Genomic DNA, 13,707 nt, shown 5'->3' on the forward strand with positions numbered 1-13,707 from the left:
CTATCAGAGAAGGAGGAGCCAAACCATAAAGTTAGTCTACATGTTCAGGTTAGTTCCCTGGGAAGTCTATAGATAAGGGCAAATAACTTTATTAATTATTTCAGACACCTCAATTCTTCTAGCTGATAAAAAATTTTATCTTTACCAAAGTCACCTACCTATAGGCACACTCTTAGAAGCTAGTATGTTGCCTACTTTAAAGTCTTACCTTTGCTCCAGTGTCTCCCACTCCACGTAAACCCATCGGCCCAGGGGGTCCTGGTAATCCACGAGGTCCCTGAGATGATATAGTAAGGGAGGAGTGAGCATCCTTGTCGTATGCAACTCTCAAAAAGGAGGGAGGGAGGGAAGAAAAAAATGTCCCACTTACAGGCACACCAGGATAGCCATCACCTTTGAGTCCTGGAGCACCCACTGGTCCCCGAGGGCCTTGGACACCCTGGGTAAATTCCAACATCAGTGATGTCATGAGACTCAACTATAAAACATCTGGTTAAACTTAAGCATAAAACCAACTCAATATGCCAACAGTGGATTTCTAACCCAGGAGTTAGAAAATGACTTATTGCTAATATTTTAATTTTTAAAATTATAAAGTTTTAGTGCATCATAAATCAAGAAGACGTATAAAAAATAAAATTTATGAAGTACAATGTGAGAAGAGTAGAAAAGAATACATAGCAAAATTTTGAGTGTGGAATAACTACAGATTCCTATTGTTGTGTTAAATCTATTGTCTTCATTAATGGAGACTGAATTATACAGGGAATAAACCCAGATGAAAATAAAAACATATTAATTTTTCTAAAACAAGTTATGAAGGGACAGGGTTTGTGATTCATATCTTGAGACCTAGGAAAAAGTTGTAAATATTGTTTTACAGTGATGACCTTAGGCATCAAAAACTTTTAGTAGCAGCTCCTAGTCTCCTACAGAAAGAGCAGGGAGGGGTGATTATTGTCCTTTGTACAATAGAGTTTTCTAAGACTTATAACTCTCTCACAAACAGAAATCAGAAAGATTTCTGACTAAAGTAAAATGGGGGGAGAGAAAAAAATTAAGAAGGATCTTTTAGAAGATTACCTACAAGTGACCAGATGCAGTGGCTCACACCTGTAATCCCCAGCACTTTGGGAAGCTGAGGCAGGCAGATCACTAGGTCAGGAGTTCAAGATCAGTCTGGCCAACATGGTGAAACCCCGTCTCTACTAAAAATACAAAAATTAGCTGGGCTTGGTGGCGGGGCGCCTGTAATCCTAGCTACTTGGGAGACTGAGGCAGGAGAATCGCTTGAACCCGGGAGGCTGAGGCTGCAGTGAGCAGAGATTGTGCCACTGTGCTCTAGCCTGCGCGACAGAGCGAGACTCTGTCTCCAAAAAAAAAAAAGATTACCTGCAAGTCCATTACGCTTATATTTAAAACCTGTAATACTTCTTTTTACAACACATTCCACCTATCTGTTACTGGTTGATAATGCTTACAACAGCCCTTGTCAATATGCAGTCCTTGTTTTGATAAAGAGCTACTCATGTTTTAAAATATTTATGGTTTTTCTTTATATTGGCAGGAAACTCTAACAATAGGCAGACCTTTGTTTTCCAAGAATGGAGAAAGAAAGTAGCAGGACTCTTCAGAACTTTCCTTATATGCAAGCAAACTCGGAGATCAAATTACCATTATTCCAAGTGAAAATACTGCCCAAAGTCCAACTCCCCAAAACTATTCTCAACTATACCCCAATAAATGAGTAATTGATTGGGAACAGGGGAAAAAATTTTACATAAGCAATCAGAAACTTTATTTTAAAAACCATGAATGCAACAGCTGTTCTTTCCTATTAAATCTAAAAGGCTGTTTTATGTGGCTAACCTTCTTAAGAATGATTATCTTTAGGAAATATGTGGCCACTTATAAAACTTTAACATACTATTCATTATCAACAAAAACTCAAGGTGGTTTTTTAAAGTTGAATGAGAGAAAGGAAGCCCACAGTCTTCAGGATGGTACATTTTGGTGTGTTCCAACTACGGGGAACTGGGCACTTCGCAGAACCAATTTTTTATGCTATTCCAATTACATTTAAGGTTGAAGCTCTAAACATTCTCATATGAAACTTGTCCCAAAATAAGTTTTCCACTTATCTCCATGTTTACACAAGGAGAGGCCCAACAACAAAATAAAGCAGTAACTGATCCCTGGTTGAGTTAAAAGGAAAAGAAAATTGGAATCAAAATTTACTTTTCAGTTTTTATTTCTACGGTCCAAACTTACAACAAATTATCAGCAGCTGCTCTTGTTTAAAGTCTGACAACCACAGTGGAGGGGAAAACCATTAAAACACTCACAGTTTACAAACATCCTTTTCATAGAGATCTTTGTCCTCGCTCCTGCAAAAATCTCAGGTAGCTTGTTACTTCTGTTATTAATAGGAAATATCAAGGAGTAAGAGGAGGAGCAGGTTTTTATTTTGGACTCCTTACCATATTTTTATAGATGGAATGTTGCCACTTGGCTTTTCTGCACTGGATTCAAGGAAATGTCCTACAGAGTTATTTACTTCAAAGTGTTTCTCTCATTCATTAGAAATTAGGGCAAAAATGGAAACCTAGTATTTTGAAATCAGCTTTAGGGGGCATCTGGGAGACCCCTGAAGTATTACACAAAATGAAATTAATGTGCTAAAATTTCCATCAGACATTCAAAGTCGTGTATGACCCTCCAAAAACTGAAAAACTAATGAACTAGGGAAGAACGACAGAGAGAGTGTCATTAGAGTCCAGGGGAGTAGCAAAAGGCTTGGGTGAAGAGGCAAATATCTTTAAGTACCATCACCTATAATGCCTAATAATCAGCAGCAGAAAACAGGTGGGGCCTATAAACTCTAGCAGCACATTTAATTGGATTGTATTCCTATTGCAAATAGAAGGATAAGTAGAGAGAGATGTATAAATCATAGATTGTGAATACATAGCTTCAATCTATCAAAATTGTCATGCAAATATAACTGATCAAGGTCATATCTGTAGTTTTCACATTAGAAGATTTGCTATTGTCTCTATGAGCTGTCTATATAGCTTGTGTTTCTAAAGAGAGTGGTCTACATAGTTTGGGTTACCTTGGGATCTGGGGGAAGTAGATGAACAATTCGTCCAAGTTTACCCAAGATTTTCCCAGTTTTAGCCCTGAAAGTCATGTGTTCCAGGACCCCCTTCAATCCTGGGCAAACTAGGGCAACTGTCACTCTAGCAGGGATGACTATTAAAGCAGTAAGAACAGGGGAGGCTCTTTGCTTTTAACAAGAAGTGCTACAATTTATGTCAGATTTATACAAGTTTTGCATCATATTTTATTTAAAAAATGACTCCATGTTTTCTTCTTTTAACTTTGAAGGTCATCAGTTTAGTACTTGAACCCTTTTATCTAGATAAGACAACTTAATATGGGAGAATATAAGCAAGTTTCAAAGCTACGTAACAACATGCTGTTGATTTTAAAAGTGCTAATGATGGGGCCCTGAAGCTTGTCCTCACAAACAGAGATCCTGGTTGACACCTAGGAATGTTATAAATGCTAAATTTTGCTGTGGTGCTGGGTATAGTGTGAGGAGGGAAAATGGTGCTTCGTTGCCATGAAAAACCAGATATGATTACAGAAACCTGGTTTCTTATTAATTATTTATATTTCCCTTTGAAATAACTCAAAAGGATAAATAATCAAAGCAGGAAATTTTTATTCAACGAAGCTTCCAAGCACACGTTTTTTTGGACAATGTTTTGCAGAACAGATACTTCGGCAATTAATATGTAAATGAAGAGGCCAGAGGCCATTTAATCCCTTGTATCACAGACAGTGCAAAAGAGCATTTTCAAACAATTGTCTAATCAGCAAAAATTTAACCATAAGAGCTACTTTTCCCCACAAGTATGAAAAATAAACTACGTGATTGCTTGCTTTTTTTAATAAAAGGGAATAGCTATATTCTTACATTTTAGTTCATCAATGTAGAAACTTTGCAAGTTGAAAAATCAACTTATGGATTAAATCTAGCTTTGTTTACTTCAGATACAGAAAAACAAAAAGAACATGAATAAAGCATACCTTTGGTCCTCGAATAGAAAGTCCGGGTTCTCCTTTAAATCCAGGTATCCCAGGTCCTCCTCTATCTCCCTGTACATTTCAAATGACATTTCACAGGCTACAGTTGTGCAAGAAATCACAAGCACACATAGCAAAAAAAAGCATTGGCCACTCTGTAAAGAGTTTAATCTGTCCGTCTCAGACCTTGAGATAGTATATTTAATATTTGAGGGGAATTTCAAATCCTAAGTAAATAACACCTGTCAGCAAAGACTATTACTGTTGTTAGGAGAAAGTCCATTGAAATAATATGTGGCAGTTCAGACTCAAATATTTAGACTTTAAGATTGGCTGGGAATGCTCTTAAAACTGAGTGAAGGCCAGGCTCAGTGGCTCACACCTATAATTTCAACACTTTGGGAGGCCAAGGCAGGCGGGTCACTTGAATCCAGGAGTTAGAGACCAGCCTAGCCAACATGGCAAAACCCCATCTCTACAAAAAGTACAAAAATTAGCCAGGCATGGTGGTATATCTGTAATCCCAGCTATTTGGGGGGCTGAGGCAGGAGAATCACTTGAGCCCAGGAAGTGGAGGTTGCAGTGAGCCAAGACTGCACCACTGCACTCCAACCTGGGGGACTAAGTAAGACTCTGTCTCAAAAAGCAAACCAACCAACCAACCTGAGTGGATATATCTTCTGCTAAACTCTTCAATTATAAATCCTGGTAGATTCTTCTGAATATATGTTCTAAATTCTTGCCTGTACTAGAGTTTAGGGTTTGGAAGACATAATGAAGGGTAAAGTGACAAGCTTGGGACCAGGAGCACAAAATCTGGTTTCTAGTCCTAACTCTGCTGCTGGCTGTAGTTTGCTTATCTGTGAAGTTTCAGAGTTAAACTGAGTCATTTCTAAGGCTCTTCCAAAACTAAAATTCTAGTTCACTGATATCATGATTTTTTTTCTCCAACTGCCAAAGGGTCAAGAAAAAGAAAATAATTCCCAGGAATATATACCTTTGGCCCAGGTGGTCCGGGAATTGATGTTCCAGGCATTCCAAAAGGGCCCATAATGCCCGGTTCACCCTTAAAAAGAGCAAAATGCTCACTACATTTCAAGCAGAGAAACCACATATAGACACAATAATAAATGTATAGAAATGTCTGCAGATTTTTAAATTATATTATGACCTCTGTCTGTTTCAAAGACCAATGTGAAAATAATTTGAGCATCCTTTGTAAACCACTGCTAAAGTTATTGACCAGTAAGATTTCAGTGCTTTTAAATAACTATGTTCAATTAATAACTGAATGTTAGGAAAATTTTATCTCTTGTGCATCCTTTTATTAGCTAATAAAAATTATGCAATTCATGGTGCTTCCCTTTTGTGTTGTATGCTGGGAAGCTCAGAGAGAATTTTTTTTTTCAATATAGCAATTATCTTCAGCAAATGTTTTAGGGTGTACTTCTAGGTTATAACTTTTTTCTTTGTTGTTTTATTTTAATGACCAAAGGTATTAGTCTTCCATTCTATGTTATCTCACATCCTTTTTAAGAAGTAGAACCCCTATGGGCTGGGTGTGGTAGCTCACACCTGTAATCCCAACACTTTGGGAGGCCGAGGTTGGGGGATCACTTGAGGTAAGGAGTTTTGAAGCCAGCCTGGCCAACATGACAAAACCCCATTGCTACTAAAAATACAAAAAAAAAAAAAATTAGCTGAAATTAGCCGGACATGGTGGTGTGTGCCTGTAATCCTAGCTACTCAAGAGGCTGAGGCAGGAAAATCACTCAAGGTTGCAGTGAGCTGAGATCGCACCACTGCACTCCAGCCTGAGCAACAGAAAATCACTGTCTCAAAAAAAAAAAAAAAAAAAATAGAAAACAAAAAAAAACCCCTATGATTTTTAAAAATGACATTTTTAATAGAAAATTTTAAACATTTGGGGGGGGAGATGTCTAATATTTAGAGTCTCAAAGACTCAATCTGGAGCAACAGGTAATTCTTCTGTTCCCTCTGGATCTAGACAAGTGATTCTCAAATTTTAGATAGCAAAAGAATTATCAGGAAAGTTTGGTAATGCACAGTTCTGGGTTCAAACTCCAGAGATTCTGATTCAACAGATCTAGAGGTCGGTGCCCAGGATTATGAATTTTCATGAAGCACCCCTGGTAAAAACACTATTCCAGAGCAATTGTCAATGCACACCACAAGGTGTTCCAAATGACCCACTGGGATATAAGAAAATATTACAACTTGTCTCTATGTTTTTATCTCATCTATTAAAATTTCAATTGTTTATATAAATTCAGAATATATTAGTATGATAGCTTATTAATAAAAATTACAAGTAAAAAATTAAAAATCTGTGGCATGTGATCAAAATTTTACTGGAGGGGTTTATAATCAAAACAGTTTGAAAACTACTTCTCTACAGTAGGTGGGCCAAATCCGCCCACCCACTTGTTTGTACAGCCTTGAGCTATGAACAGCTCTCACATTTTCAAGTGGTCATTATACAAGTAACTACATAATATCTTCCATTTTGCCTCTTGGGCCACAGGACCTAAAATATTTACTATCTGGACCTTTACCAAAACAAACAAAGAAACAAAACACTGTGGAGATGAGTCGTGGAGAATGAGCTATTTCTATGCTATGTCTAAACATGACCCTCTAGGTTCTCAGACTGCTGACTAATCCTGCGTCTGCCTGACTCACGTCCTCTGAAAATTCAATCGCATGAGCTTCCTATTCAGTCATCCTGCTTCCTCCAGCAGGGACTCCATCAGTCAGATTCACCAGTGATTCCTGCCGGGGGCTGTGTTCATCTTCAGAGCTGAGGCCTCCCGCTGTATTGATTAGCCAATACAACCAACAAGCTGAGCACACTGGCCCACCGAGACCCAATTCATGCCATGGCATGTATGTGCCAGTCCTTAAATGCAAACCTGGAAGGCAATGGCATAGGACACGACAAGAATTTGGAAACACATAAAACCCCCTATCCAAGCCTTTGACAAAGGCACAGAACATGAACCTATTAAAGTTCTTCACTAAAACCAAAGGAAAAGCAAAATTATGTCTCTAGATGTAATTTGTTTTATTTCTTTTTTTTAAAAAAAGAGGTCAATTACTTTTATAATATGAAAAGTATCATGGAAAGTATGCAATTATTTTAAATACCCTGTACTAAGGGGTGATGATGCCTTAACATATGGCAATTCTTCACCTTCATCTTTAAAAACAGCTTTATTTCAAAACACAGAAAAATGCTCACTTTGAAATAGAGTAGGACATAAAGACTAATTTGTTATTAATACTAATACAACACATTTGTTTCATAGTGGCACTTTTCATAATGTGCTTCTTGAACTCCCTGCAGCACGGGGCATTTACTTGAGAAGCACAGATTCCTGGGCCCACTCACCTGCTGAATCCAGATAGCTGAGGATGGTAACAAAAAATCTGGATTTGTAATCATCCCCAGGTGATACCGATGGACACTGAACAGACGCCGAAGTTTAAGAGTCACTGGTGTACAGGTGACGTTTTGTATCTGATCTGATCTAGTCAGCACCATTTTTTAAAAATGTGCTTTTTAATCATCTGTTCCTAAAACATACTTCTTGTCTCTTTCTTACAATTAGTATCTTCCTAGACACATGAATTCTCTTAGGTTTGCGGTTTCTGTTTCCTGACACATTCAAATGACCTTAATGGTGGGTCTCTGAGGCTTAGTCAGGACACATACTTAATTGCTCGCCTCACAATCCCCTTCACTTCTTCGTCAGCAGAAGTGAATTTACCAGGACACAGATCCCCTGCTTCCCATTTCACCATATTGATTTTTTTCTCCAAATAATTCGATGTATTCAACACTTACTATATACCAGGAAATGTGCTAAGTGCTTTATTAACTTTTAGTCTTCACAACAACCCCGTGAAATAGAACATATCATTATCTTCTTTCTATAATTGAAGTGACTGGCTCCAAAAGGGTCACGGCACAGCAGGAGGCAATCAGCCTTCTGAAGAAAAGCCTTCATCATCACTGTGCTGCCTGTCAGTCTCAGGCTTTTGGGTTGTTTAGCAAAGCAAGATTATGCAGAAATGATATCTCCTATGGTCCCAATTATATCTCAACTTCTGAATATTTGGTTGTTACTAGAGAGGACTGACAGACAAATTAGAAACATATGTATTTCTATGAGTATTACATATTTTATGCAATCTATTCCATTCTATTGTGGTCTGGGAATAGTATGTTTTCTATGGTTTTTTATTTTGGGGTTTTTCTTTTGTATTTGTTGGGAAGGAAACAAAGAATCCAATTTTCAGTGGAAATCTAATACTCTATTGAAACCAGACACAAATACAAACTCCTCAAAGCATAAGTCGGAATACAAGAAACATACCTTTGGTCCTTCGGGCCCTGGAAGTCCCCTCTGTCCTTGATTTCCTTTGCTCCCTTTCTTGCCTTCATCACCCTAATAAAATAATTATAAAAATATAAATATTGTATTAGCAACCTCCCCTAACCTAGTAAGGACCATAGCGGAGCCAGATTCTCAACTAATACCAATTTTAAAGTGGTGTGCCCTGAGCACAGCTCAGTTGCACAGGATTCGTCAATGTTCTTGAGGAGATCAGATGACTTCAGATTGTTCAGCCTTTACCATTTATTCAATGTGATTTGCTGTTTTTCAAAAATCGAAGTTTTGTATCTTTCTTTTGGAATTTTTATTTGAATTTATAGTTCCTTTGCACCCTTGGTCTACTAACAGGTGGTTCTGAGACATTCACAGTTTCAGAAATGAGAACTATCTATGCTTTTTCATGCTGTTTTTCAATTTTTCTATTTCAGGTTTAAAACATGAAATGAGACATTTTAAAAATCACAGCCCTATTTCTTCCTCACTGGGGAGTCTAATTCTTTCCCCCAAAAGAGACCAATAGTTTTATTGGCAGGAAGATGCTTTAGCATTAACCTGGGGCAGAGCTAGGAACTGACTGCTGGCTGTTCTCCAGCATGATTGTGTAAAACTGTGCTCCCCCAAAAGAATTCCTTTACCTTCAAAACTATCTTTCAACTAGGGTTCAACTGCAAGGCACCATATCCAGGGATGCACATAGCTCAACAAATGAAAAATTCCTCATGGTCTAAGCTGAGGCTATTTAAACATTTATAATATAAATTACTATACCATGGTTTTTAAGGTTGAGCAACAGAATCACCTGGAGGGCTTGTTAGAACACAGATTGCTGGGCCCTCCACCCAGAGTTTCTGATTTCGTACTTCTGCACTGAGGTCCAAGCATTTGCATTTTTAACATTCCCAGGTGATGTTGATGCTGCTGATTCAAGGGACCACACTTTGAGAATCACTGGACTATACTAAGGTCATCAGCAAAGCAGGCACTTTACTAAGAAGAGGTGACCTCCTGTAGAATCCACAGAGGTTTCCATGGTCCACACTAATGGAAAGCAGTGGCACCAGTGTTAAAAAAAAAAAAAAAAAAGTTGAATGTCCAAGTATCTTATATCATTATCACCAGTAGAGACAATTCAACCACAACTATGTATTTTCTTCCCTCTGCTACCACTAATTTAGGTTATTGACCTAAATCACCCCAGAAATGAATAGCAGGGACCCAATTACATGTCATAAATCGCCAACACTGAACCATGGTATACCTGGGCTATGTAACATGTCCTCCTACCACTCTTCTCCAATAGCCTTCCATAAGCCACAAGTCACCTCAAGCCACAAATCCAGTAGCCTCTTTTTCCAATGCACATTCTCCTTGCTTTATTGGTGGCATCTGATACCACCCATTGCTTTCATCTTGAAATCCTTTCTTCTCGGTATCCCTAACATGCTACCATTCTGCTTATTCTGTTGAGTGCTCGTTCTCCAGCTACCTCACAATGTGGGGCTTAAACCTCAACTCCCTTCCTTGGAGACACGGTTCATTCTCATGGCTTCAATTATTAACTCCAAGCGACTATTTTCCAAAAGCACATCCTAAAACACCAGTTCTCCTGAATGTTAGCAGATCGGCATTTCTAACAGTGTATTTTGCATGATGATGTTATCCCCTCCACCTCACCCAAAAAGGATCCCTGAGACTGGTAAATCAATAAATGAAAATGTTTAAAAGCCTACAAATAGATTTAAATTTCTTATCTTCACATTTAAGATTAAAGATTCAATTTTAGTGAGTATGTTCACAAGACATCAATTACTATTTTAGTAGAATTATGAATAGAACACTAATATATATACAAATTTTATTTTTACTTGACTTGTATATAATCCATAAGAATCTTTAAATGGGAATTGATAACTGCACATAAAAATAGAAAGAAGGCCAGGTGCAGTGGCTCACGCCCATAATCCCAGCACTTTGGGAGGCTGAGGCAGGAGGATCATGAGGTCAGGAGTTCCAGACCAGTGTGGCCAATATGGTGGAACCCTAGCTCTACTAAAAATACAAAAATTAGCTGGGTTTGGTGGCATATGCCTGTAGTCCCAGCTGCTCAGGAGGCTGAGGCAGGAGAATCACTTGAACCCGGGAGGCAGAAGTTGCAGTAAGCCGAGATTGTGCCACTGCACTCCAGCCTGGGCAACAGAGTGAGACTCCATCTCAAAAAAAAAAAAAAAAAAGAAAAAGAAAAAAATTGCAGGAAGACCTGGAACCTTAGACACTATAGGTTATGTCACTAGTGGTCTTATCCTATTGATGAATTTATATAGTCTCATCTTAATATATAAAAATGTTATTCAACTAGCATTTCTACAGAGTTTAAAATAAATTTATGCCAAGTTGTGAAGTGAAATGGCCATTTAATAAGGTGATATTTCTTATTATTGCGTGAGATTTTATAAATAAAGAAAATTTATGGACTGTCAAATCTCAATGATGTATTTCAAGGCTTCTTTTCCTTCCCGTGTATTTTTTAAATGTCAATCTGACCATTTATTGAGAAAACGTGTGTTGAACTCCTCTCTATGCTGGGTCTTACAATAGATGTTAGGAAAATAAAAATGAATCATTTATGCTTGCTGTCTTCCAAAATCTTGCAAGATAGTATTCATACTTTTAAGCCAGATATAAACACATTTGACATAGTAAGAATAACAATCAAATTTCTTCTAAGTTGGCTCCTCAGTATGAGGACCAGAACACAGGCTGCTTCCTCCAACACTGTCATTTCCATACCTTGGGGCCAGGCTGTCCTTTTCCAGGTGGTCCCTCTGGGCCTCTTGCTCCTGGAAGCCCTGCTTCTCCCTAGAGAAAATGACACTGATGTCTTAGGTGACCCTCCATAGACAGACTGTATGTATCATCCCACCTTGTCTCCTTTTATCACCAGTGGATTCAGCTGAGACTCTCCAAAACACACCATACCTTCACTCTAGTCTCACAATCAATTTGGAAGTTTATAAACTTGAAATAAAGTAACATCAAACTCCAGTTTAACTCAGAGCAGCTGGAGTATCATGAAAAAGTAATTTCTCAGCCAATTTCCAAAGTAATAAGCTCATTTTCCTTTGGCTCTTCATTCGCATTTGGTAGATTTTTTAAAAAACAGGGAAGACCTTCAGCCTTTCCACCTGCTGTTTTTTGCTACTTTTATTGAAAAATGAGTATTTCAAATGTCAACTCAAAATACTTCAGGAAATCTTTACAACGGCCTTATTTCCTGAATGCATTCACAGACTCTCCTCTTGGCGGGGGGCGGGGGGAGTGGCTTTCTCTTAAGTTTAAATTAATGTGCTTTCTAGAAATCCTGAAGAAACTAGGCCATAACCAAAACACCAGAGAGAAGGCAGAGGATGTGAGACACTATCTCAGCCTTTGAGTAGGCCCCTCCTTCTCTCAGGGATAAGTGAAAAGGAACATTTGGGATTGTGAGATATTTTTTCTTAAAGAGACTAAGTTTGTCCTGGATGGCTTGATTTGCACTCCTGCGGGACCAAGATATCAGTTTGGTTTAATAGTTCCTACTCCAGTAATATGAAAAGCTTGGTCTTACCTTCTTCCCAGCAGCTCCATCTTCTCCTGGTACTCCTGGTTGTCCTGGGAGCCCTACTGAGCCTGGCTCCCCCTGGTGGATGAACAAATATTTTATTTCCCAAAAGTTCATACCTCCATTCTGAGGTACTTGCAATTGGATGTATTTTAGTGTCTGAGAAACGCCTCCGTGAAATCTGATTAGTAATTAATACTAAACCATTTGATCTTTGGAAGTTACTTAACATCCCTAAGCCTTAGTTTTTGATTCTATTTTTATGGGCTGAATTGTAACCCCAAAAAGATATGTTGACGTCCTAACTCTTTGTACCTGTGAATGTAACCTTAATTGGAAACACGGTCTTTGCAGATTTAATCAAGTTAAGATGAAGTCATTACAGGAGGCCCTAATTCAGTATAATAGATGATATAATTTGGCTCTGTGTCCCCACTCAAATCTTATCCGAATTGTAATTCCAAGTGTTGGAGGAGGGGCCTGGTAGGAGGTGATCGAGTTATGGGGGTGGACCTTCCCCTTGCCATTCTCATAATAGAGTTCTCATGAGATCTGGTTGTTTAAAAATGTGTGTGTAGTACGCCCGCCTTCACTCTCTCACTCTCCTGCTGCTCCATGTGAAGATGTACCTGCTTCCCCTTCACCTTCTGCTAGGATTGCAAGTTTCCTGAGGCCTCCCAAAAGCCAAGCAGATGCCAGTATCATGTTTCCTGTGCAGCCTGCAGAACTGTAAGTCAACTAAACCTATTTTCTTTATAAATTACCTAGTCTCAGGTAGTTATTTAAAGCAATGACAGAATGGACTAATACAATGGGTATTATAAGAAGAGGAAAATGCCTCCTGAAGACAGACACATAGGGAGAGCACCATGTGACAAGAGAGGCAAAGACTAGAGTGAGCATCTGCTAGGCAAGGCATGCCAAGGATTGACAGGCACCCCCAGAAGCTAAGACGAGACCAGGAAGCATTCTCCCTTACAGGTTTTGGAGGAAGCATAGCCCTGCAGACTGATTTTGGACTTCTAGCCTCTAGGACTGTGAGACAATAAATTTCTGTTGTATTAAGCCACTCAGTTCCTAGTACTTTCTTATGTCAGCTCTAGAAAACTAATATAAAAGTGAAATAACAAATTTGTGCCCTAACACCACTTCCAGCTCTAATATTCAGTAATTCCACTTGCTTTCAAGTTAATTTATGATTAGTAATAAATCCTTTAAAATGTTCAGGAAAAAATATGCTACTTTCAAACAGTTTAAAGTATCTTTATGGCATTTATTAATAGCAACAAAATGGAAAATAATTGGAAGTAACTTCAACTAACCTAAACAAGCCAGTGGAAAAAAGCACCGTAAATCTAACACTAAGTAGATGGAATGATAAAGATGAGAGAAGAAAATAATAAACTTGAAAACAAAAAGTAAGAAGATTCATAAAACTAAAAGGTAATGCCTTTTTTTTTTTCATTTGTTTGAGATGGAGTTTCACTCTTGTTCCCCAGGCTGGAGTTCAATGGTGCGATCTCGGCTCACTACCACCTCCGCCTCCCGGGTTCAAGTGATTCTCCTGCCTTAGCCTCCCGAGTAGCTGGGATT

General features: G+C 38.4%; 1 protein-coding gene across 1 annotated transcript in view; it reads right to left on the minus strand.

Annotated features, from left to right (window-relative positions):
- The window catches only part of LOC105475566 (collagen type XXVIII alpha 1 chain), a 184,552-nt gene that overhangs the window by 87,632 nt on the left and 83,213 nt on the right, over positions 1–13,707 (minus strand). Inside the window, exons 19-25 of the mRNA XM_011730931.2 lie at positions 12,121–12,192; positions 11,304–11,372; positions 8,496–8,567; positions 5,093–5,161; positions 4,099–4,167; positions 371–439; positions 209–277 (exon numbers count right to left, since the gene is read on the minus strand). Of these exons, the coding sequence (XP_011729233.2) occupies positions 209–277; positions 371–439; positions 4,099–4,167; positions 5,093–5,161; positions 8,496–8,567; positions 11,304–11,372; positions 12,121–12,192 (489 nt within the window). The remainder of the gene's footprint in view (positions 1–208; positions 278–370; positions 440–4,098; positions 4,168–5,092; positions 5,162–8,495; positions 8,568–11,303; positions 11,373–12,120; positions 12,193–13,707) is intronic.

This window comes from Macaca nemestrina, chromosome 4 (assembly GCF_043159975.1).
Source record: "Macaca nemestrina isolate mMacNem1 chromosome 4, mMacNem.hap1, whole genome shotgun sequence".
Taxonomy (NCBI): domain Eukaryota; kingdom Metazoa; phylum Chordata; class Mammalia; order Primates; family Cercopithecidae; genus Macaca; species Macaca nemestrina.